This window comes from Pelecanus crispus, chromosome 1 (assembly GCF_030463565.1).
Source record: "Pelecanus crispus isolate bPelCri1 chromosome 1, bPelCri1.pri, whole genome shotgun sequence".
Classification (NCBI taxonomy): domain Eukaryota; kingdom Metazoa; phylum Chordata; class Aves; order Pelecaniformes; family Pelecanidae; genus Pelecanus; species Pelecanus crispus.
Window position 1 is genome coordinate 13,925,764 of NC_134643.1, and position 23,424 is coordinate 13,949,187.

At 38.4% G+C, this 23,424-nt stretch overlaps 1 protein-coding gene across 2 annotated transcripts in view; it reads left to right on the forward strand.

Moving 5' to 3' along the window:
- MAGI2 (membrane associated guanylate kinase, WW and PDZ domain containing 2) overlaps positions 1–23,424 on the forward strand; it is a 772,173-nt gene that overhangs the window by 718,736 nt on the left and 30,013 nt on the right. For both annotated transcript variants that reach the window (XM_075708348.1, XM_075708359.1), the window contains 4 exons: positions 4,762–4,947; positions 7,697–7,871; positions 10,877–11,117; positions 12,809–12,952. In XM_075708348.1, coding sequence (XP_075564463.1) covers positions 4,762–4,947; positions 7,697–7,871; positions 10,877–11,117; positions 12,809–12,952 — 746 coding nt within the window. The remainder of the gene's footprint in view (positions 1–4,761; positions 4,948–7,696; positions 7,872–10,876; positions 11,118–12,808; positions 12,953–23,424) is intronic.

Here is a 23,424-nt window from a genome sequence, read left to right on the forward strand (position 1 = left end):
AGGTGCCAGTGCTGGGTCAGTTTGTGTTCCTGACACAAATGTTGTAAATCTCTGAGGGAAATTTAGAGGGAGAGGTTGATGGCTTCAAATAACTTAGAAGCTTTGGTGCTCTCAGGATTCAAATCTGCCTGAAGTCACAATATTTTCATAGAACACACTGCAGAAATATTAGATCCCATCACAAGATCCGTTGTTTGGAAATGCTTCTGCGACATTGCTGTTCTTGGCTAGGTGTTTTTTGATCTAGGATTATGACTTCTGCCTTGGAAGGATTTTTTTTTTTTTTTTTTTAAGGTAGATATCCATATATTTCTCTCTTAAATATCACATTCTGGATGACTTGATGCTATTAGAGAAAAGAAGTCTATATATTTGTTTTGAAGGACTGTATGTTTCATACACACATAAACTGTATCTCATTAATTTCCCATATTTTCAACAGTTAAAAAAATCTGTGTAAATCCCTGTTTACCATAATATTTTTCCCTTGCAGTCTCATCCGTTGTGTAGTCTGAAAGAACTAAGAAATTAATTGTCCTGCAAAGGCACAGCTTGTTTTCTGTGCTCACTCTTAGCGTGAATAATGGGATTCCTGAGGAAAAAAAAAAAAAAACCACCCACACAAATCCAAGTGTTTCTGTATAGCCTGCTAATATTAAATGCTGCTCAGGTAACTCTGTGTTTTGAAATAAGTGGATCAAATTCTCTGCAGAGTATAATCCAGGCACGTGCTGCCACTGTTCAAAATGTACATATGTTTGGAGAACAGCTCATGGCGAATTCTTAAAAGAGCTGTGAATAGATTAGTAAAAATTTTTAAGGGTGAGTGGAATCATTTATCACCAGTTAAGTGATCTGGGACTTCCTTTAAAAGGTTCCATTATTAAATGCTCTGCTTAGATAAAAATAAGACACTGAAGATGCAATTTAAGAAAAAATACTATGTGTTAACAAAGCCGTAATTAAATGCCAAACATGGGAGGTTTCTTCCTGAGAAGATACCTGTGATGCTGGGAGAGACTGAAGAGCTGTGGAGCTCCTCGCTGTCCCTGGCCGTGACCAGTGGCTGAGAGGAGAGCACCTACAGCAGACAGAGACCTTCCCTAGGCATCTCCTCAGCTCTCGCAACCATGACTTTTTGATTTAATCAGCAGTAGATCCACCCCTGCGAATTTGTCTGATCCCTTTTTGAATCCTTTCATTCTTCTGGCCCTCCAGAAGGTTGCCCCACCTTCTCTTCTCCAAGCTGCAGATGGCAAGCTCATGGACTACTTTGAACAGAGGCTGTTCTCTGCTTCTGATGGCCATGCTGTCTTTCTCTGAGTCTTTGCTAGATCAGTGCTGTGATTTTTGAGTAGGGATATCAGCAATACTCAGACTTTAGGTACACAGTAGTAACTAGCAATAGTTTGTTTCATTTGCTATTCTTTTTCTAGATCTTAAATTTCTCTTTATTTTTTTGCTACGTTTATTTTTTCAGAGAAGTAGGCGCACTTATTTCAAGACCTTCTGAGTGGTAATAATTTAGAGCCCATCCCTGCTTACGCTTAGGCAGGGTTAATTTTTCCCCATGTGCATCATCTTGCATTTCTTTTCATGAGATCTTGTCTGCCACTTCACTCAGCCCACTCAGTACTGACAGTTTTACAGCTTTTCCACACCTATTTTAGATGTGACCATTCTGAATGATAAAAATTCTCCATTATGGAAATTCACAGTTCCTTTCTACCTTTGTTCCTTAGCTTTTACCTAATTAAGCACCTATGAGAGTATCTCCTTATCCCTTCACAGTAAGTACTTTACCACCAAAGGCTCTTAAAAATTAAAAGTTTTCTAACATATTCTAACACATTCATATTTTCATGAACAACCTGCATATCAGATAACCTGCATCCCTTAGAAGCATTCGTGCTTGTAAATAAATCCTTAAATAAATCCTTCTGTCCCAAGGCAGCAGCAGTGACCATGGTGGCCAGGATATTGTGGCTGAGGAGGAAGCTCAGGCAGAGCTCCACTGGGGAGAGCAAGCAGAGACAAGAAACTCCTTGGGAGTTACTGGGAGAGAAGGAGCCAGGAGATAAACTTCTCCTCATATGATCTAGAAATTCACAGGAAGCAGCTTCTGCTGAACAGCTGTGAGTTTCATTAGTAATTCACTGGATTTGTCCATAAAACCCTGATATAGCATACTAGTGGTGTCCTTTGCACCCTCTGATAGAGCTTCAGGTTCCTTCTGCAAAAGCTTTCTGCACCCTACTCTGCAGCAAGATCATATGACAACACATTGCACCAATAACCTCAGAAGAGGAGCCTTTAATCCTCAAAAACTGAACTTTGAGGATACTTTGAGGTATGAACTTTGAGGTACTGAACTTTGAGGTACCTTGACAGACACGAGCTTGGTTCTGAAGGTCACCTACAGTTGATCCTCTCATAGCATGGCAAGATGAAGGGAGTGCAGTGATACCAAAACATTTAGAGCAGATACCTTTATTGGGAAGGTAAAGGCCATCAGGCTTAAGAGGAAGAAAAATGGAAGACCAAGTTCCTCCTCTGTCTCCCTCCCTTCCCTTTTCTCAGGATTTGGAGCAGAATTGGACTCTTATGGCTCGCCCACATCCAGCTTTCATTTTAGCCGACATCTCAAACATGCAAACATATGTTCTATTCACTTGTCAGGTGCAAGAAGTCCAATAAAAATTGTTCTGGCAAATTAATAGGATTTTCCACCCACCCACTTAATTATTTAGGCTGGCAAAACCATCTTATTTAGGGTTAGCAATGGGAAGCATGGGAATTTAAACTATGGCATCTCGACCATAATACTTCCTCTTCTTTCTTGCTACTAAATTTCTTGCTCTTTCATATAAGGCAGTCTCATTTTTAGATTTCCACTGATGTGTAGTACAGGCACGGTAATTTCAGACAGATCTTGTGTTACATATACCAGAAGCAGGCACATTTTAGTCTTAGTTTAAATGATTCTTGGTGATGCTTTAAGAATTGATTTGATGCGAAAGGCTCTGTGTGAATGTCAACTGTTTCATGTCAAGTTACTCTTTTACTTGTTTACTTACTGATATGCCTGCGTGGCAGTTATACATCTGCACAGAAGGCAAAAGAAACGCAGGTTTTGTACAAAGTGTGCCTAGTCATATCTAGTATATTTTAAAACACAGAAAGGTTTAGACATTGTGACATAAATTAGGTGCTTATTTTGTAAGCAGCAAGACATTTCTGAAACATGCTAGTTGTGTCCGTATTACTAAAGCCATAATTTAATTTATATTCTTGCCTGAACTATAGTCCTAAAGAAGCATGCCGTTTGATTATGGCTTGCACTTCAAAGTACTCACTTATATTTTTAGTTCTCAGAAAAATAGTTTTTAACACTGTAAGCAACACTTGCATCTATACTAGAAACAAAAGTCACTTTGAGGTATGTGTATTGTGACTTTTCATGAGATGTGCAATCTGTGTTTGTCACCATCACCTTCAGGGAATGTTTATCAGAGGGCCAAGAAATTTGTTCTGCAGTGATGGAGTATTCTGAACGCATCTTCTGTTAGAGCTTTGTTTTATGTGAGCATTGATAGCCTAGATATTTAAAAAAAAAAATTTGATTAATCTTTTCTTTCACCTTTTCCAAGTTCTCTTTAGACATTAGAATTTTAAGGATATATTATTTTAAGAAAAAGAAACACAACTGTTTTTAAACATCAGTTGCAGGTGGATAGTGGGGCTGAACAGCTTTGTGCTAAATTTGCCAAGACTGAAGTGTGGGATTGGTGAGGGATACCCAGACACCATTAGGATATTAATAGAATATATAGTCAAATTTAATTGTGCTAAGCATTTTTATGAGTAGTAGAGAGGCAAAAAACCAGCATGCTCTTTGGGGAGCCCAGATAGAGAGGAGTCAGCTGTAGTAAAAGCTTTTTGTTAAAAAACAGAGGAGAACAAGGAAGAAACACTGGGAGAAAGACCAAGAGTAATATTTAGAAAATTCAGTGGAAAATGAGGGAAAAGATGGAACAAGAGAATGGATGGAGTGCACAGAAAGGTGGAGAACCACAGAGAAGAGCAAAAGGAGAAGCAAAGTTGATCTGTAATGCTTTGAGAATGTGTGTAGGGGGGTCTATTTGATGTAATGCACTCATAATTAACTGTAAATTCATGCTGGCATGTATCTAATTAGAAAGCTGCACATCTCAATAAATCTTCAGTATGATTTCTATTTTAAATTAACATATTTGAATGGAGGAGGAGAACAATTTAGTGAACCCTGAGCATTTGCAGTAATAACATCTATTTGTATATAAAATAAATCATGTCTGTAGTGCCTCTATTGCAACATACAAATAAAGAAATTCTGTAAACTAGGGGGTGGGAGGCAATTTATGACTACTACTTATTGTGCAAATTTATCCCCTTCACTGTTTTAATGCCTTATTTTTCTCCTGATCTGTTTATTACCTTGTTACGTGCCAGGTTTGCAAACTAGCTGAACCATAAACTGATTTTGGACTTCATATGTATATGCCATGTATATATGCATATCTGGATGCTGCATTTTCAGTGAAATCTGTACTGTGTTAATGCAAAGGACATTGGATAAGAATTTATATTCTTACATGTTTATACACAAGCTGATTTTTAATTCATATAGAACTTTCTTCCAAATGAACTCATTTTCTTTTGCTTGTGAACATCATCACTTGTTGCAGCATATGTTAACTGAGACTATTGTTCTTTGTCTAGCTGTACCCCATAAAATAGGGCGGATAATTGATGGAAGTCCTGCGGATCGCTGTGCAAAACTTAAAGTTGGAGACCGGATCTTAGCTGTGAATGGCCAGTCTATCATTAACATGCCTCATGCAGATATTGTGAAGCTAATTAAAGATGCAGGTCTCAGTGTAACTCTTCGCATCATTCCTCAGGAGGGTAAGTCAATGGCCCTTAAAAACAGGAAGAAAATTTTAAGTAGCCTCCAATTAGCTTGAATTATGTCACCGCTTGAAAGAACATCTTTTGTTTCACTTTCTCAGCTGTAACGTACAGCACACCAAAATTACAGCCTTAGAACTAGCTGGAATAATATCTGAATTCTTGAAAAGGTTTCTAGTTATGAAAAGGGTATTTAAAGCAAATATGGAGAAACCTGAGAGCAAGCTGAGTACCACCGAGTCAGTTTTAACATCTTTTGGAAGAATTGTCTTCTGCATGGCAAAGCCCCCTACAAGAGAGCCAGGTTTTGAGTTCATTCCCTTATATCCTGCTATAAACCAAACCAAAGTCTGGCTCACAAGGGACTGCAATGGCTGTCACTAGGCATCTTCAGCTACCAGCTACGTGTGACAAAGTGATGTGAGGGAAGAGTTCAGATTTGGTAGTTTCCTCCACATATATCACTATAAATGCACAAGGCAGGAAAGAGCTGAACCCTAAATTATCTCATTTGTAAGGTGAGGAAAAGGGGACAGACTCATTATTCTGGTCATTACTCCACAGCTAATCAGTGAAGATCTTTTGATGTTGGTTTCATGGCTTTTGGGGTTGATTTCAGGGCTTTTTTTAGTTTAGCAACGTGCCGTACTGGTGTATGAATTGTACTGCATTAATGAGACTGTGGTTTTATATCTCAGCAACAAATACCATTAGAGCTAGGAATGTTACACAGCAAGTGATGTAATTACTTAATGATCCATGCTCCAGTTAGATGACCTTCACCTTCTGCTGCTGCATCCAGCAATGGGACAAGGAAATAGTCTGACACTGGCCATGGACTGCAACCGGGGGAACTTATCTACTTTGTTAAATGAATTCAGTGAAGGGAAAAACACAAACATACACGAGTTCAGGATTCACACCAAAGAGCTGCAAATCAGTGGCATATAATCACTGGAGGTCAGTTTTGCAAGCATCTACAAACAAGAGTGATGGTACACGCAGTCTGCGCAGCTTATTTAGGTCTCCATTGTACACAGATTAATTCATATTAGTAAATTGTTAATAGTTCAGTGTTAGGGGTGGATACCTTAAATTAGAAAGAAAGTGGAGGTGCCTCTCAGATGCAGTGCTACAAGAAGTTCTCGGGTGCTAGTGGTGAGAAATTATTTCTGCCCAAGGCATGGCTTCCCTGTGTGACTGTGTGACACTGGATACCTCATTTGCCTTCTGATATTAGCTTCCCAGCTTATAAAATTAGGAAAAAATCTAATACCTCTATAATGTACTTTCAGGTGAAAAATACCATATAAATGCAAAGCGGTTTTCGAAGCAGCTTATGATTTGACTAGTTCATCCATAGTTATGAGAGTAATGTAGAAATGAGGGACAATATTCCCAATCTTCATCTCTGCAACTTTGTAATACAAAAGAGACTCAAAAATGCAAAATGGGCAATTAAAGCCTTAAGCATAGTAATTACACAGATAAGTATTGCTTATGCCTGCATGAGGAGTGTTTTAAGTGCAAATATACGAGCTTTTTTGACAATTAAGCCTAAATTGAAAAGATTTTTAATAAAGTAGCCAAGTTTTTTTAAAATAAGGATGAGCATAAATTAAATAAGTAGAGCGCCATTAGAAATGTGCAGTCAGAGGGGACAAACTCACATGTTAAAAATAAAAAATAAAATCATTCGAAAGTCAAACTGAATTCAAATATAAAACTAGGCAAGATCTGGATGGTGCATAGCTGTTGCTGTCAGGGATGCTCAGCCATACGCATGCCCATTCTGGCTGCTTTGCACCACGCCACACTGGCCTCACTCATTCTGTTGCAAACAGGAATAAAAAAATCTAATGTGTACCTTTGCTGTTGACAATGCATGAGCAATTACTTCTGCAGTGCTCTGTCCTCTTGTGGGTGGAGTCTCTCTCATTTACGCTTCTTAATAGGTAAATGATGAGCAACATAACTGTGCCAGTGTGACAGAAGAAATATATTCAATATGAGCTCAGTGTATCTTCCCCCAAGTGCAGCGGGAAGCCTGAAGGAAGATTGGCATCCCTTATTTGTAACAAGGCCACAAGGCCACATTTCCTACCCCAGCCTCTCTGTCTTTTTGAATTTTATGTTGTTTGGAGAGAAGGATTCTGGTTTTCTGCAGTGTTCCTATGTGAAACCCTGGTAATTTGGCACAATACAGTGAAATGAAACATCAGTTTAGCTGGTTAGTCAGAATTTATTGAGATTGGTTTTACTGTTCACAGTCCCCAAAGATTTAAAAAAGATAGGAAACTCTTGCTGAGCTCAAAGACAGCAGGAGCTAACACAAGCGCACCGGTGTTTTAGCTTTTGTGACAACAGTCTGTCATCCCATAAGAGTGGTGAAAGCAATAAAATCCTTCATTCTCTCAAAATGAAAAGTTTTCAAATATCAGTATTTCTAGGCTTTAAAAGAAAGCATGAAACATGGAAGCCATTTGCTTTGTTCAATTGAGTTTTAAATAATGGAGGTGTCAACCAGAGTTATAGAAGTGACCAAGATTTCAGATCCCACAGACTATCAAAAGGAGCCCATTAGGTTCAGAAGTCTTAAAATCTAATTATAACCCAAGAGAGTAAAAGCGACAAAGCATAAATTTTCAGAGGTAGCGTGTGACCAAAGATGATTATTGTCTACCTTTGCCCTTTATTAAACGCCGCGCCGTGGCAGGTCTTTAATCTCCAGCTTCCCGTTACGCAGAGCTGAACAGCCCAGCCTCGGCCCCCAGCTCGGAGAAGCAGAGCCCCATGGCCCAGCAGCACAGCCCCATGGCCCAGCAGAGTCCCCTGGCGCAGCAGAGCCCCGCCGCCCAGCACAGCCCCGGCGCCCAGCCACCGCCCCCGCAGCCCCTCCAGCTCCAGGGACACGAAAACAGGTAAGAGCAGGGACACCCTCGTGCTGGGTCTCCATGCCGCTTCCAGCAGCTACGAGCCACCACTTGTGGGGCTCCGGCACCACCATCCCGCGATTGCACTCTCAGAGCATCAGTCGTGCATGCCAGGACGATCTGTAAGTCTTGTTCAGGCACGAAACACATTATTATTATTATGAAAAGCCTAGCCAACCTTCCTCAAACATCCATCAGGATCGTGCATTTGCCAAGGAACTAAACACTGAAATATTCCTTGCTAACAATTTAATTGCTAACATACTACTTTCTTGTATCACTCCAGCTTACAAAATACAGGTATATCAGTATCTGATCGCGAGGTGGCCTTTTCTTTCATTATCTTACATGTCTTTATTTTTTTGTCTATTAGAGGTATGGAGTCAGGAAGATATTTTTATAACAGGTTTTATCTATGGTGTATCATTTTCCAGCCAATTTCTCCTGTGTAATTTATGCATATGCACTGACAAATTTGCCTGTGATGGAAATTAAATGGGAGGGAGATAGAAATTTTGTGACCAGCTGTATTAAAAGCTGTATATATAAAAAGCACTCTCAGGCTGTGGGATTATACAACTTTCTATGATCTCCAATCAACACTATTTAGTCGTTGGATTGATTTTTGGCATGTTAAATGAGGCTGATTACACTCACTGTCTTTATGCTAATCTTCAGTAACCGACATACTTCATCAAGACCCTCTTCCCAAATAGTAGATGCTGGTTACAGGATTGTAACTTTTGCTTGTGGAGATACTTGAGTTCAGTTGTGATTTAGACACTATGCCCTCTAATTCTCTTATTTTCTCCCAATTAGTCACACTTGGCAAATTTCTTCGCCTTATATTTCATTGAGTACTTCTTCCAAAAGTGATTATCTCCTAGAAGACATATGTTTCTGACAAAATCCAATGCAAAGCTTTCATAAAAGTCTCTCCGCACAGTTCTAAGTCAGTATTACATTTCTTTGAATTGGGAATTTTCAGCGGGGACCAGTAAACTATATCAATTAAAGTTCCAAAAAGAAATTCTGTAATAGTTTTACTGAAAAGCATAAAGTATAATTGGTCATGTCACCATTTACATATTCAGCAAAAATTACAGTGGCTCCAGCTGTAAATAAAAGCATCATCTTCTGGAATATAGCTGTGATCGTATATTGGGAACCTGCCTAAGGATGACTCTTATTCCTGAAAAAGGTCCATTACTGCTAGTTTATACAGTATCATTTTTCACTAGATTTTATAAGTCAGATTACAGCTTGTTTACATAGCCACGTACATTGTTTCTGTATGAAAATCAAAATACTATAACATATTTAAAACTCTTAGGAATACTAACTAGTATTTTTACTTCCAATATTAATAAGTCTCAGTATCACAGTAAGCCTGTTTGGTCTTCGTCTTCTTTTTACAGGATCATGGTACTGGGTAAAGAAAGTAAGAGAATTGCATGTACACGTGCAGGTCTTATTATAGATGCCATGTACAGGTTTTAAAAGAACACGTGGCAGCAGGCTATTTTCATCTGCTCAGAAAAGTCAAAGTGAAATAGCTCTGATGTTTTTGTGTCTGGTTAGACATTCAGCTAATGAAAGCTGGTGTGTAGGAAGATTTGCCATAATGTTACTGTAACTGTACTAATAAAGTAATGAAGTTTTGAAATATATCTGAAACATTTTGAAATGTTTAGATTATTTTTTCATACCAAAATTAACATGATTAAAAACACTGCTCTCATTTTTTCAGAATGTAATTTTTTTAATCAATAAGTACATTCAGAAGCCCTTTCACAGTCTATATGTGTCCATGTATCTGCATGTGTACATGTACCTGGATGCTCACTTCGTTGACTGAAAACTTCCAGGCCATTATTAAAGCAGGGTTTGAAATGTGAATTTCCTGTATAAGTAAAAAATATTTCCTTCAGCACTTAGGGGAGAGTGTAAAAACATGCACTATGTGAAAATTTTTGTTAAATCTAACTCAAACCACTATTACAGAATTACCTTGCTAAAAAGGTTTGGGACTTTCTTTGTGCCCATTCAGCACGTTGCATGGCTGAGGCACAGAGGTTTTTAGTAAGAAATATTCCTTACTTCACCCTGAAGTGTGAAATGCTGTTATGCACTGATTTCTGTGTGGTAAGGGAGCCACTCGTTCCGATCTGAGTGAATTAATTAACTAGTTGCTGCACTACAGAAAGTCACATTTTCTTTGAAATGTTAGGACTCATCTTCCTGTAACCAGTTACCAATTAAAACAATATTTTATTTGTTATTAATTCCTCATTAAACAAATTTGTTTTCCTTTCACCCTGTGTCACATCTGTGAAGAGAATTCTCATAGCTACTGATATGACCTGCTATGGGCTTGTAGCAGATGGTATATAGACAGTGTGTAATAATACTAATATAAACACTATATTAACAGATGTTATATCAAAGAATACCTTTCTTTAAAAAGATAACAGCTAGCACAAAGAATGTGTCCTTTTTTTAACCTTAAGAAGCTCACAGTAATAACAGTTTATGTCAATGAAACAGAGGAGCTATAAATCTCTGCACTGACGTTTTATTTACTCTGTAGAAATCTTAATTCTGGAAAAATGCACTTTATAAACTCAGTGCATTATTTTGTAGTGTGTACTGTGGGTGTTTTCACATGCAGTTTCATCTTCCAAGTAGGCAAGATGAGTGGGAATCAAGATGCTTTTCCTGTTCCTGATTGAGCCTAATCCTGATCTTACTGATACAAAGCGGAAAATCGCACATTACAACCTGAGGGAAAATGGCTTATGTCCATCTTTCAAAAGCACTCACTGTTTTTTGTTGCCTCGACTATTTACCCTCAAAAGTTTTGCTTCTCTGTGAAAATTTGTTTTATGTAATTTTGCAGTCAGGCAGTTTGCTTTCACGCCCCAATATTGCATGTAATGCATATTCTTAATGTTTCGCCACTTTCTGAAGCAAAGTCATTTTGCCTTTCTCAGTTATAGATCAGAAGTAAAAGCCAGACAGGATGTGAAACCTGATATCCGGCAACCTCCATTTACAGACTACAGGCAGTCCTCAACGGACTACCGACAGCCTCCGCTGGACTACAGGCATCCTCCGGTGATGGATTACCAGCAGCCACCGCCTCTCGACTACAGGCAGCCACCCTTGATAGATTACAGGCAGCATTCGCCTGACACCAGGCAGTACCCTCTGTCAGAGTACAGGCAGCCCCAGGTACACACTGAAATACTTACAGCTCTCCCAAACAGCAAGCATCAGGTCTGTAGGGAGAGATCATGTATATTGGTGAAAAAGATGACATTCTAGGAGAAAAAGACACCTTTACTGGTTTTGGTCTGAGTCACTATTTCTCTGTAGAGGAAATTACTTCAAAACCATAAATATTAATGAACTATGTGATCTGTCATATAACACTACATTTATAATTGTGTGACTATAATGATAAAGAAATGTCATTTTTAAGGTACTGGAGAGTTAAAATAAAAGTCCTAAAATAAGCTGCCTTTGCATCAGCAGAGGAATTCTTTTTTATTCCTCGGAACATAATACAGTCGTCAAACAGTGGATGTACTTAGATCAGACTGCGTATGTACAACATTGTTGAAAATGAAGATTTTATCTAATCTGAATAAATAAATCAACAAATATGAATCCTGACTGATAAAATTACATTTCTGTTGGTAATAGTCTGGATGAGGAGAAACTAGCTTGTGCGACTAGTTTCTTTGACATCAGGCATGATCTTACAAATTCAAAGAAATAAACCTTAGATGAAGAGTTATGTTACCTTGAACAAGACTCAGTTGATGCCAAATATTTACTGACAGCTGTGAAGGTTTGAGGATTTAGCCCAAAGTTCAGACTTTCAAAAAAATCCTCCTTTCTCCTTACATAAGGGCAGAAAAAAACAGAGGTCAGAAAAATATTAAATAAGAGAATGTAAATTTCTGGACACTATATGCAGGAACCAAATATAGATGGTTTCTATGTCCATATTTTCAAAGCCAGACACATAAACCGCATTAATGACAATATCCAACTTCTTAAATGGGATCCAGAGAACCCTCTGAAAATTTTATGCATTTCAGTATCTAAATAGCAAATCCCTATCCCCATGCACATACCCAATAAGATGCTTCTTAGCATCTAGAGAGATGCTTAGACTGCCTGTTTCTCACCGTGATCTCCAGTTTACATTCTCTAACTACTGCTCTGCACAACCCAAACTTGCTCTCATTTTACTCCCCTGCTCCCATGGCGCTTGCAATCCTGGATGCCAATACATCAGAAGCAACAGAGCCCTCTACAGGGCTGGTAGTTAAGGTCCACCAAGGAAAAACTGGAAAGATGATTCTCAGTCTCTGCAGGACACACAGGTGAAGCTCAACTTCCCTACTTCCCACCACCTCCTGAAGGCACAGGTTTTAACCAAAGTGATGAGTTGCTGTGCTTTGTGACTCCATGTAGTCCAGCCTGCTGATCATGTTAAGTTCTTCTGGGAATTTAGGAGGTGTCTCTCCTACTGATTTTTAGTTGTGATGATGCTTATACAGGAACTGCATGCTACTTGGCAAATCAGCATTTCTCGCACAGACATAAACACTTATACTCGGGTCCCATGAAGATATTGAGGGTGAATATGGAAACCATCTAGACAGCTTTTGGTACCAGGCAACTGCTGGGTGATGCCCTTCCAGGGTGGTTTAGACTTAGACATTTACATTTGGCTTAAGTTTTTTTTCAGAAATGGACAAAGTCTGTCAGTGCAGAAGTACACTTTGAAGGTCCCTTTGCTTATATCAATTGGATAGACGCACTTTTGAAGAGATGTATTTTATTTTCTTGAATGTATACCATGACATTCATGCAGTTAATTGTCTTTCATTCTGCATTTGTCTATACAGGACTTTGATTATTTCACCGTTGATTTGGAGAAAGGAGCCAAAGGGTTTGGGTTTAGTATTCGAGGTGGAAGGGAATACAAAATGGATTTGTATGTGTTGAGGTTAGCAGAAGATGGACCAGCAATAAGAAATGGAAGGATGAGGGTAAGTGAAATGGATTGTAACAATTTTTTCAGCCTTTACAGATGTTTGCTGATGGGGTCAAAGAGAAAGTATTTTTTTCATCTCTGACCAGGTTTTAAAGAACAAATGCCAAACAATGTTAATATTATCAACTTGTCCTGGCAGAGCTGAAGAAATTACTTGAAACATATAGTAGGTCTGTGTAGTTTCTCTGTGGAATAAATGTATTGCTTCTTGTTGAGAGTAGCTTTCACTGTGCTATATATTTTTCTCCTTATTCTTTCACTCATATCTAAGCAACTTAAAAATCTCTGACAAGAGTTTGGTATTTCTTTGATAATAATATCAGCATCATTAACAGTTATCTCTCTAATCACAAAAGCAAAGTGATAGCAATGAAACCTAAGACCTGGTCTGTAGTTTTTTACTTATTTAATCAAGTTGTCTTCATAGTGTTTGCTAAGTTTGTTTATTGATACTATTCAATCTTGTTTGTAGGGATCCGTTTTCACTATTTGTCTGAATAGGTATTAGTGCATTTGAGTCCTGTATTGGTAGAAATTATAACACCACCACATCCAAATACTGAATCTAAAAGCATTCACTTAAGAAATTCCATGATAAAAAAAATAAATGTTCTGTGTAGGAAAAATAACCTAATAAGAACAGATGGGTTTAATCTGTCCAGTTGTACTAAAGAAGAGGCATTAACTCATCAAGGGTTGCTGACACCTTGCAGAATAGTGAGTACACAAAAAGAAGATGGAGAAAACATTGGTGAAAGAGACTAGCAAGAGTCAACATAAAAAATATGTTTATGCGTCTAATTAGTACAGCCTTGTTGAACCAATATTTAATTATAAAGATGGTTAATGGAAATTGTGTTCTGTACAGTAGTAATAACAGATTTTGCAAATGTCATGGTTGTTACACAGGTTCTGTTTCATCACCCTAACAATCTCATCAAGTTTGACTTCATACTGAAAGAGCATTGTCATCGGTCTAAATATACAATCAGACACTATCTGTATATGACTCAGGAGTTTTAGTGTGCCTCAGATCACTCTTAATTTGCCCACTTTGTATAATTTTAAAAGTCAGTTAGTCCTCAGTCATGCCGTGGAGTGCAAACCCTTGGAGCTTGCATAAGGGAGCAATGGCAGAAGAAGTCCCAGTCATTTGTCCAGGCAGGCAAATAGGCAGGCAGCTGGTAAAGGAGAAATACTCCCACGATATTTGTTGTGTGAAATATAAGTGAATTAATGCAGCACCTAAAACTTTAATTGAAGAATATCTTCTCTGGTGAATGTTTTCTTTCTTTCCTTTACTGTAGCACTATCACAGTCAGTTGTTCTTAATGAAAAGCCATAAGCAAGATGTACGTTATCAGCCATAATGTGATTAAAGATGAGGAAAAAGTGCTTTTAATAAGCTCTGGAACCATATATTTGGGAATATTTGGCTAAGATTACAGGACAACAGGAGAACAATGCCTTTGGAGTGGGTTAATTTCAAATAATAACCTGTATTAGGCAAAAAACTAACCTATTAACATGTGTGTATCATTTGAATAAACTAGTATCACAGAATAAACTTAGACTATCCACTCTGTGAGTAGCCTAAATATATGTAGTGTGTAACACAAATACACAGCTTTTTTTCAATTTCGTTAGGAAAAGTCTGGTATCTTGTAATGAAAAATGTAAATATATTTTCTAAAATAACTTATTTCAAAGCTTTTTTGTTGATGTGGCCATAATACAGAGCCAAGTGTTATTCTGGCCAGATAGCTGTAACTGGGTTTTTTCTCCCGTTTAAAAGCATGATTCTTTGGAATCTGTTTTACCCTCCAGCATTGTCAGTGAGTCTTGTGTTGTATTCTCCTGTTTAACAGGCATTTTAACCTGACAGTCACAAATGGGTTTGGAACTTGCAAGACTTTTATCTCCAGTGACCTGTAACTGATGGACAGCAGAAGCGCAATCAACATCTTCTTCAAAACAAAAATAGAAAAACAAAACAAAAAATAATAATTGCTGAAAGGAATAGAGTATATAGGAAGATGAGCAAAGGAAGCAGATTTCTGTACCCACATCTCCTTTCCTAAGTTTATATCCACTGTCAATAATGCAGGTTCATTCCCATTTCTTGGCTGGGACTACCAGCCTGCTTGCTGCAGTTCTGTATCTCTCTCTTTCACAGATGCATCTCTATAGCAAAATATGCAAAAATCTGTTCTGTGTTTCTCACTTCACATACCATCGTCTTTAAAGATCAGATTCTCTGATCCTAGGCTTTCAGCACTGGGGATAGTAAACCATGCTTCTGTGGTAGGATCTTACCAGGAACATTTTCCAGCTAATGGTTCTTCTCATGATCTACTTATCTCCATTAATGTTTTGCTTCCTGTTTTCTCCTCTTTGAACAGCCTGCTTTGATTTAACTGAAGCCTTACAGAAAAACATGAAGCAGATAACACAAGGCACAGATCGTTCTTATAGAAAGAAATAACGCACTTAACTCCGCCATTATTCCCACTCACCAAGCCAAGAAAAGAAAAATTAAACTAGCTAAGCTCTTGAAAAAAATAGATCATATAATGAAACGTGTTACCTGTAAAGCATTTAGATGTAATAAGTAAACTTATTCCACAAATAACATTTTGATGTCAGTCTAGTTATAGCCAGAAAAAGCCATGATAAAGTCACATTCATATTGACATAAATCTGCCTACTTTACAGAAATAAAGAAAAGAATAAAAAGTACTTTAAAGTGATAGAGCTACATCTATACTAGTGGGTTTGTAAATTTGTATAATTGAAGCAATACGATCTCTAACTGAAGACAGCTCCAGATAGGCAAGTCCAAGTCTGCATGTTGTACACTGTTAGTGGGCACTGCAAAACCGTAGTGATAGGATGAGCCCAACAGCTGTATTCCACTTGGACAGGTGCTAAAAAATGTGAAAGTCTATCAGCACACATTCAAAAGATTCTGACATCTAAATACATGTAAAAGCATTCTGCATTACAGATGTAGAGTATAAATTTAAAGAAGTAAAAGCTAAGGTTATAGGAAATCAGGTATAAATGAAGAGCCAGTATGGAACCCTCTCTTTTAAAAGAAAATAGAGTACATCCATTACTGAGGAAGGTAAGTATGAAAGGAATACAATATACCAACAATAGGAGCAAAGAGAAATTGAACAAAAAGGCAATGATGAAACAATATGAAGAAAGTGACACCAAGATCAGGACATCCTTATGACAATTTCAGTTTGATCTTTAGGCTTTTATGAATTCCAGGGAAGCCTGGGAGCAGATGAGAGAACAGACTCACAGAGCAAGCACTGGAAGTGATGGTCTTCCACTGGCCCTGCCAGAACTTTCTGGATTTGAAAAGATTAATGGAAGGGGGGAAAGGTTTCATGAAGTTTGTTATCACATCACCATTTCCAATCAGAAGTCCTGGTCTTCCTTCCCACTGGGAATGGCATGCTAGGCACTCTGTGTTTTTATTGGAAACAAATCCACCGAGGACTACCCCATTTTAGAATTACAAGATCTAAAATAGTCTTTAATTGCCCTTCATGACTGATGGAGCTTTCTACTTTGATTTTCTGTGGAATTGTTCTGGGAACCAGAAAGGTGGAAGACTAGTGAGTTGATGTCATACAGAGTTCATCAGTCTCACCAGCATATTGCTTTTCTATTCAAGGATCCCTTTCTGCCGGCCTATATAGACACTGCATTGCATCTTAAGGTTCAACAAATTATTCCCTTAAAAACAGTTTTAAAACTTTCACAGGCTTATTACACTGTTCTTATTCATGGCACTTTTACATGCACTGAGATTTTTATTTGGGCTCTGTTGTGGTTTCAGCCAGGATAGAATTAATTTTCTTCCTAGTAGCTAAACCACGACAGGCTCATGGACTCTGGGTCTGCAGAAAGCCCAAGCATACATCCTAGTTTAACTTGAATTCATCTATCACTAGGCATGGGAAGGAAATGTCCATCAAAGGACCCAGAAGTCTACAGGAAGTGTTTCTTCACACACGTCCTCTGCCTGAATGGTTGGTAAACTATTCTCAACCAGTGTTGGAGAACCACAGCCATAACTGTGTAACTTCATATAAAACCATATGTCAGGTCATATACCACAATTAACTTCAGCAGGATTTTACTGCAATTCATGGATAAGACATATGGACATTCATCGCAGAAGACCTCTGTAGGGGGGAACCTCATCGCTACAGATGCCTCTTAATCCTGACAGCTGAGCAGAGAGCAAGCTACAATAGTTAATTCTGAAAAGCCTACAACAGCAAAGGTTTACAGAACGAAACACGTGACTCAAAATACTTCCAGTAAACTAAATGAATTTTCACAAACAGCAAGATATCTTACAAATTAGGAGTAACAAAGAAATGTTTCATTAGATCTAAGGAAAAGACTACAAAAGAAAACATGACTATCCAAAACTCAAGAGAGCTCAGAGTTCTAAAAATTTATCTCCACCTTCCTTTCTTCTTCAGGATGAGGAAGTACCAGAAATATAAAACTCTGTCTACACCATGGCAAAAAAGGACAGAATAGGACCATGTCTGTGATCTGTAAGACAAGGATGTATTAAAAGAACCACGAGAAAAGTTTGGAGAATTTTTAGTGCCTTTGATATCTTATCCAGAACTGGCAGAGGTCTGAGTGCCTCAGGACTCCATTTCTCAAGTAATCCTAACATCAGGAAAAAAATTGAAACTAGTTGGTGATGGCAATATTGGAAAATAAAGCTGCAAGACCTAGTCTCAGGGTAGGGCATGAATATGGCACACACACTATCGGTGATAGTAGTATTGAGTTGAATCAGTCACCAGAGATGAGGGACATAACACAGCCAATGTGGAGCATGGTCCCCACAGCCTTTGAAGATTCAAACACTACTGGCAATAATTTTATATGTCTGTTTAGATAAGGCTCACGATAACTCATATTTTATTCTTGTCTCACATTGAGGACAACGATCGGCAGATCTCTGCCTGCAGATCTCTATCCCTTCCTGTCTTAGAGACGGGGAACTACCAACTGCTCTCAGGAGAATTGTTAAGGATGGTCGTAGAGTTTGCTAGGCGTGTGAGATATGATCAACAGATCTCTTACTGCCTTGAATGATATCTCCTGCAGCCAGCATGTTTATTGAAACCAGCATCAAACAAAGAGCATGTGGCTGAGGGCTGCAAAGATACAGAGTATCTTGCACAAATGGGTTTAGTGAATGCAAAATTCATGAAGAATGAGGACAAAATGTGCTTTTTTGTACACAATGTGCATCTGTGTCATTTTGTCACTTTGTGAGTTACATACTTTTTTTCACATCTTCCATGAAAGTCATACTTCTCATCTCTGACATTTCTAGTTTCGTTTTCTTGTCAAGTCATTTTTCTTGGTCCACGTACACCAGTTAGCTCTATCTCTAACTTCCTCATATCTCCTAATATTACATTATTTTTCTCATTCTTTTGTAGTTTTTTCTTATATATTTGCAGAACAGACACCTGAAATACAGGCACTGCAGAATTTTATGTCTTTCATGCTTTGCATTCCTCCTTTGACTCTTCAATCCTTTTTCCTGTTTGTTGCTTTTCCTGCAGTCTCTGCCACTCTCTTTATTTCGGTTGTACACAGTTGGAGATAAAACTAGGCTCAAGGGACAGGAAGCTCCTACAGTGTCAATTATGAGCTTCGGTGTTGTTGTTGCATAGGAATCTGTGTGGCCTTGCTTGGTCTGTTCTAGCTTTCCAAGTGACCAGCGCGGTGAGACTCACAACAGTAACCAACCTATGCTGTGGACAGGTTCATGGCATTCTGCAAATGAGCACAATTTGTGTATTTCCTTCTTTCCCATGATAACAGAGTTCACACCAGACTTAATTGTGGTTATTCAGGAAACTTCATCCGCCTACACCAAGAATTATTCCTAGCAAAAAGAGAGAATTCAGTATTCAAGCACCAAGGGTCAAAAAAGGCAGCCAGACAAGAGAGACCCTGTCTCTTATTTGGAAGGAAACAGAACTAAAGTTTCAGACCATGGAAGGCATAAGCATTACATTTGAAACTGCTGTCAAAACCCACGTATGAGGATTCGACGGCATTCAAAATTGACATCTCCCTCTTTGTAAGTGTCCTAAATACAAGTCCAGGCAACTTCTTCTGTTTTTTTCCTTCTGACAACATGACTTGTGCATTAGTGTTTGCAATAAGAGGGACAGAGTGCCTATGAATATATATTAAAGCCCTCTCTTGAGCCATAGGAGACATAATTTTAAGTCCCCGTTGAAAAGCCTAGAGGCCAGGCTTCTAAACAGCAGGGTGTCATGTAATAATTGCCTACTGCTAACTATGTCTCCAAGAAGAAATGAGTTAGGATCAAGACTAACTCTTCAGGCTTCTCAAAGGAATAGGCAGTATGTAGGCAGCTATCTCTCTGGGCTCTGTGAACTGTATAACTGGAGTTTAACACAGGAATATAAAACTATCTCCCTGGAGCAGGACACTCCTGAACGTCTCAAGTCAAGCACCTAGAAATCACTTGAGCTGTTCTGGGTTCAGTGGATAGATAGGCAGAGCTGAAAAGCAGGCAAGTTTAGAGCAACTTTAGTTAATTATGTCCCTACAGTGTCTGAAAAGGCTTTTATACCACTCAAAGCAAAATTCTCTTTCTTCTGTGTTCATCACAGGATTGTTCCATTTCAGCTTTCCTGATTGCTTGTTGTTACACACATTTAGCTTGGTGTTCATCTAGTCACTTTATCACTGTATCCGCTTTTAGCAGACCTTGATTTCTAGATTTTTAAATGATCAAAGTCATCCATTTCCACCAATTAAGGAATCATTCCCTGTCTGAGGCTTGAACGTAATACAGCTTCCACAGACACTTCTTTTAAGCCTGTAACATCATGTGTAAAGTATAATCTTTTTCTTAAAATGTATTTTTAGTAGCTGTTTCTTGTATCTCAGAGAAAACAAAATCCAAGCGGAAATGGCTGGGCTGCCACATATACTGTTGTGTGAGATTCCCATTCCACAGCCAAATTTTGTACCAGAAATCACATACGATTCCTGTAGCTTCACACACAGGGACCTTCCCCTAACCTTTGTGATTCTCCTCTCCATGCATTACCGTTATATTTCTTCAGTCCCTCCAGAACAGAGTCTCTGAAGGGTTATCTCAGCTTTTTTTAGTCTTATTGCCAAAGGAAAGGCGTACATATGAAAAAACACTGATCAAGAACAGAACTGATTGTTTCCTGTCAGAAACTATCCAATAAAAGCTCAAAAGGAAGAATGAACAATTTCTTGCTCTACAGTAAGTGGAAATCTTTAAAAGCATGTTGCCATGCAGATCCTATAATTTGTACTGGCTCCTCACTGGTATAGAGCCTCTCCTAGATTTCTTGTTAATGAAGAAAAGAGCATCTGTTTGGGATGCTCCATCACTGATTAACCCCACATCAAAGGGTTGTTTCTTACAGTCTGTACTGGAATACACCTGAGGTTGCAGTCAGTAAGTACAGCAAGCAAGAAGTAGCTCAGCTCAGCTTGACAATGATTAGAGCAAAAAGTATTAAAAATAGGAGGCAAGCAGTTGTCACACAGTAGAGATAAGAGATGCCAGATACAGATGTTTCTTTGTGCAATCAAGAAAGCTGCAGCAAGGAAATGGGAAGAAGGCAAGAATGGCTTGATCAGTCATGACCTTCTTACAAATGAGTCAATCACTGTATCCAAAAATAAACCAAGGATTGGCCAGTGTAATCCTTAATTTTTGCCATAGCGCACGTTGGACTCCTATTTTGGATCAGAAAGAAAGCTGAAGACTTTGAGATATACTGCTGAGTGACTTGTGCAGATCTCCAGGTCTTAAAAAGCAATGAAGTCCTATGTTCAGAATATTGGAGAAAAGTAGATATTGCTGTTGGAAAGCCCCTTGCAAGTTTACTGTAATCACAGCAAGCATAGAAGTGAAAGGAGAAGTGGTAGGTCCTCAGAGCCAAAATGGTCTACCCCAGGTAGTGTGCTGGAAGCAGTAGGGAGCCAGCTGCTGAGTGCTTGACATGAGTGAGGGCTTGAGAAGGCTATCAGAAACCCCAGTGAAAAGTCACTAATATTTAGATATAAAATATTGACGTTATGCCCACACTTAAGGGACAGAAGAACATTGCAGGAGCATACAGTGTTCCACCAGCCTCTGTTTGACTAAGGTCTTGTGCACACATCTGAAAGACAAATGCCTACAGAGTGATTCAAGTCAGTTAAGTAGCCAATCTTTTCTACATAAGTAGCACTTACTCTTAAAACCTCCAGCATACCTGGCTTACTATATGCTGTAATATAAATCTTACCTTCATAGTAAGTATTCAGTGAATGTCAACACTGTCATTACAATGGAGCACAAAGACAAAGATATTCTCAGTCCCATCCATTTATTCTGTGATTTGTGACCCATCTGAACAGTACAGGAAGGTGTTAGCTATGCTTTCCCACCAAATTGCATGTCCCTTTGGGGTAATCTCATTCACACACCAATTCCCTACTACATAAATCACTGTCCAATCTCACTTGTAGTGAGACTGGGTGTGATTGATCTGAACTCTGGGAATTCAACTGGGATACTTGAGCATATGAGCTGTATGCCAGCCTGTGGCAAGAGGAGCTCAATGCCAGGTTAGTGTAATTGGCAGAACTCAAGGAAGAATATATTGACATGCAGACGTGAAGCTGATCAACATTCTTGTGTCTACACAACAAAGAAATGAAAACTGAGGTCCTCGGGGATCCTGAATATATTTTGACAGTCTAAAAGCCCAATAAATCAAGAGTGAATTAGCTGTAGGTGGACTATTATCCAGCATTTCTCCAAAAAGCTGTGTATGTTTTTTAGAATTTGTTTGCAGAAAGGTAAGGAGAAAGAATATTCCTCTCACACATGTAATTAACATCATTCTTGCAAAAATGTACTCAATTTGATGCATTCAAAGCATTCTTGTAACTCTATGCTTAATAGAAAAATCCTTCAAACCAACTATGAAAAAGAACAAGATAATAATCTTGCTAAAAATGGTTTAGTATGAAATTTTAAGAATACAATACCTAGCTGGCAGGCAGGCACCATATTGAAATCTGTATTTTGTGGAAGATTTATAAAGGTTTTGAGGTCTAAAAAATTGATTAGCTGTTAAAAAATTAAGAATCAAGAACGTTGGGAAAAAAATGAACACACCAAATGATGCTGCTCTTATAACGGAAACATTTTGTCCAGCAACAGGAATGACAGAGGCAGCCTCTCTTCTGTGTTTTCCCAAACTGCGACAAGTAGAAATTGGGATAGATCACCCATGAAGGTAAAAGGATACAGATATTAGACCCATTCCTATGGCCCACCCAGCCCAGTATCCTCACTCCAACAAGGACAAGTGGAGGACAGCTAGGAAAAGCATATAGGACAAATATGAAATGATACTTCACTGGGTATAACAACATCCAAGCCCCTGGCAATCAGTAGTTTACAGATTTTTTTATGCTGGAATTTTCATATTTAGTGTCTAGGACTCTTTGTTAACCATTTATTTGAATTTGCTCTGCTTTTGACATTCCTGATCTACTATGTCAATGGATTCCAAAACTAAATGCTTGCATTATTTGAAAAAAAATCCTTATTTTGTTTGTAGCTACAACATCATAATCTTATGATTTCTTCCTCATTATCCGTATCATTCTTTATTCCATTGACCTACATCATATCCACCTTTTTCCCACTGAAGCTTACCAGTCAATTCCATCTTGCCTCATTAAGGGAGATGTTCTTACCCTTGACCATCCTCACAGGCCCCCTCCAAACCCTTTCTATCACATTCATTTGGAGGTGGAAGCACCAGAACAATCTGTGATTTTCAAGATATCAGTGGTCCTAAATGATGCAATGACGGTTTCTCCTTTATTCTCTATTCTTTCCCTAACGGTTAATATTCTGTTTGCTTTTTTCACTGGTCTGACATTTTCAGTGAGCTAACCACAAGGACTATGAGATCTGCCTCTTCGGGAGTAATGGTTAATTTAGAGTGATTGTGTATGTAATTTTCCACAGGTACTGTGCTTAGTGCTTAACACTTAGCACCACTGAATTTCACCTGCTGCTTTAACACACAGTATTGTGCTATCTTTCTAAAGCTTTTAACTTTAAATTTAGATTTGACAATCCTGCATGGTATGGTGTTACCTGCAAATCTTATCACCCCAATCTTCAATCTCTTCACCACGCCATTTACAAATATGCAGAACAGAACGATCACCATGGTAAGGTCTTTTGATTGTGAAAATTGACCATTTATTTAAAGCATTTTTTTCCCAGAATTTAATCTCTTACCTAGAAGACCCTATTCTTTTTCATCCCACAGCAGAGCCTTTACTGAAGGCTGTACTGTTAAAAGCTTTCTG